At 37.8% G+C, this 2,351-nt stretch overlaps 1 protein-coding gene across 1 annotated transcript in view; it reads left to right on the top strand.

Annotated features, from left to right (window-relative positions):
* Nucleotides 1-2,351, top strand: part of TMEM87A (transmembrane protein 87A) — a 57,159-nt gene that overhangs the window by 36,906 nt on the left and 17,902 nt on the right. The window contains exon 13 of the mRNA XM_023514257.1: nt 690-758. Coding sequence (XP_023370025.1) covers nt 690-758 — 69 coding nt within the window. The remainder of the gene's footprint in view (nt 1-689; nt 759-2,351) is intronic.

The following is a 2,351-nucleotide window of genomic DNA, read 5'->3' as shown; positions in this document are numbered from 1 at the left end:
GAATGCTGTGGTGTCATAGCCCACAGCAACCTCAGACTCTTGGACTCACGTGATCCTCTTACCTCAGCCTCCCCTCTAAAGTAGCTGGGACTACAGGTGCCTGCCATAACACCTAGATATTTTTTATAGGTGGGGGGTCTCGAATTTGCTCAGGCTAGTCTTAAACTCCTGATCTTAAGCAGTCCACCTGCCTCAGCCTCCCAGAGTACTAGGGTTATAGGTGTAACCCACTGCTCCTGGCCATCAATAATTTTTAGTATATGATGCAGTAATTTTTTAAAATTATGAGCAGAGCCTTTTTAGACTCTTTTTAGCAGCCAAAATCACAATAATAGGAAATGATAGGATGGAATGGAGAATTATAAACACTGGGACTTTTTTGGTGTGGTCACTTCATAACATGTATTTTTTATGCTAGAGACTCAGTGATAATTACCTTTATGGTAGTTAGCAGCATGTGTCATGGAATTGAGGTTGTCTTTAACAATGTATGTGAAATGCTCATATATTTGATAGTTTGTAAGACAGGAGGAATGATAAGGTGTTGTCAAGTGTTAGTTCTTTTTATTTTTCTTTCAGTTCAAATGCAAAACCATTCTAGATGATTACATAAATGCAGAATTGTGTGCTATCTTCTCTGTGCCTCTCTAGACATCTGTTTTTCACCACCTCTTTTTCTTTGTCTGCAGGCCCAGACTGATCTTGCTTCCTTGGCCTTTATCCCCTTGGCTTTCCTAGACACTGCCCTGTGCTGGTGGATATCCTTCTCGTTGGCTTTTTTGATGACGGTCCAGTTTCTCCTCTTAGAGATGGGTTTTCACTGATCTTTCTGCAAAGAGGGTTTTTTGTTTTTTTCTTAAATCAGTTTTGTTGATTACTTCTTAATCTGGGGTATAGTGTATATTAAGTCTTAACAACCTGAGAGTTCAGGTAAGCAGTTTTATTGTTTGTGTTTTCTTTGTTTTGTTTTGAAATCACATCATAATGTTGGTGACTGTGGACTGAGCAGAAGTGCTTCTGGCTTTTTTCTTTTAAATGAGCATTTCACCTTGATTTTGCACTTGTTATTTGTATGCCTAATTACTGTATTAGAATCACTGGCTGCTCTGGTCCTGCTCTTTCTTTTAGCCTCTGGCAATTACTTAAGTACTTTGAAACTTAGTAAATTTTAGAAAAATTTTCATCTGTAAAATGTGGTTTCAGGAACTACAGTGGTTTGACTCTTCTGAAACTCTGCTTAGATTTAGCACATCCCAACACTTGCAGGGTCAATGTTTTATTCCCTCATTCCAAAGCTGATTTGTAATTGTCTGAAGATTTCCACCATTCAGAATAAATATTATTTGTTTATAGGCAAAAGGAAGAATGATTATCAGCCTGCAAATAAGAAACAAGTTTCTTTTTAATAATCTTTTTCTCCTGTTTTTTAAAATTAAAGGTTTATTTATTAGGGACTTGGGCTATTGGGTGAAGTACTCAAGATTTTGGACATTATCTTTTTGGGATTATTTTGAATTTGTTTACAGAGTTTTTTTTTAATATATTTGGTCTTGCAACTATGCAGTATTACTGACTTGATAGATTGTGATTGCGACTGTTGCAAAAAGGTTAATGTGAACAAAATGTTAATTTTGTGAATTTGAGTAGCCTGCCATTTGGCAAAGAATTTGTAATTAAAATGGCCGTTTGAAATTATAATGTCCTGGATGCAAATGGCCAAAGATTTTCTAGATTAGTATCTTTTCAAGTGTGTTTTGTGAACCTCTATGCCCAGGCATGTAAAGCAGGCCACATGCAGATTATTTGAGGTCTGTTTTGCTTATCTGTGGTGTCAGATATACAGAAATTATACAGAGACCTTTTTTCTGTTCATCAGGTTTTGTTAGTGTTTTTGTTTTTAATGTGTGGCCCAAGACAACTCTTCTTCCAATGTACAGCTGGAAAAAGAAAGGTTGTACACCCCTGTGAGTTTACAGGTACTGGGAGGAGTAGAGAGGGAGGTGGGACTGGGCCACACAAGAAGGTAACCTAAAGACTAGGTAACAGCTGAGGCCCCGTCAAAGGGCAGAGAAGTGCTAACCCTCTTGTTTTATGTTTGCTCCTTATAGTAGATATTGTGTTTAGTAGTTGTCACTTCCCCTCCTTTGTTTCTCTGGCAGTTTCTACTTGGGAATAATATTCTAAAAATGGAGAGTCTTTGCCTTTGAACCAAACTGTATGGGATTCTCAGCCATTTATAGGGACCTCTTAATTTAGGGTGATGTAGGCAGCTGATGGCAGGTTCCTAAAGATGGCATGAGAGAAATTCTAGTATAGAAATCTGGAAGGATGCCTCAGTACCTGTAGCTCAG

The sequence above is a fragment of the Otolemur garnettii genome, unplaced genomic scaffold (genome assembly GCF_000181295.1).
Source record: "Otolemur garnettii isolate 467f Iridium unplaced genomic scaffold, OtoGar3 scaffold00050, whole genome shotgun sequence".
Taxonomy (NCBI): Eukaryota; Metazoa; Chordata; class Mammalia; order Primates; family Galagidae; genus Otolemur; species Otolemur garnettii.
This window is presented reverse-complemented; position numbering and strand designations above follow the sequence as displayed.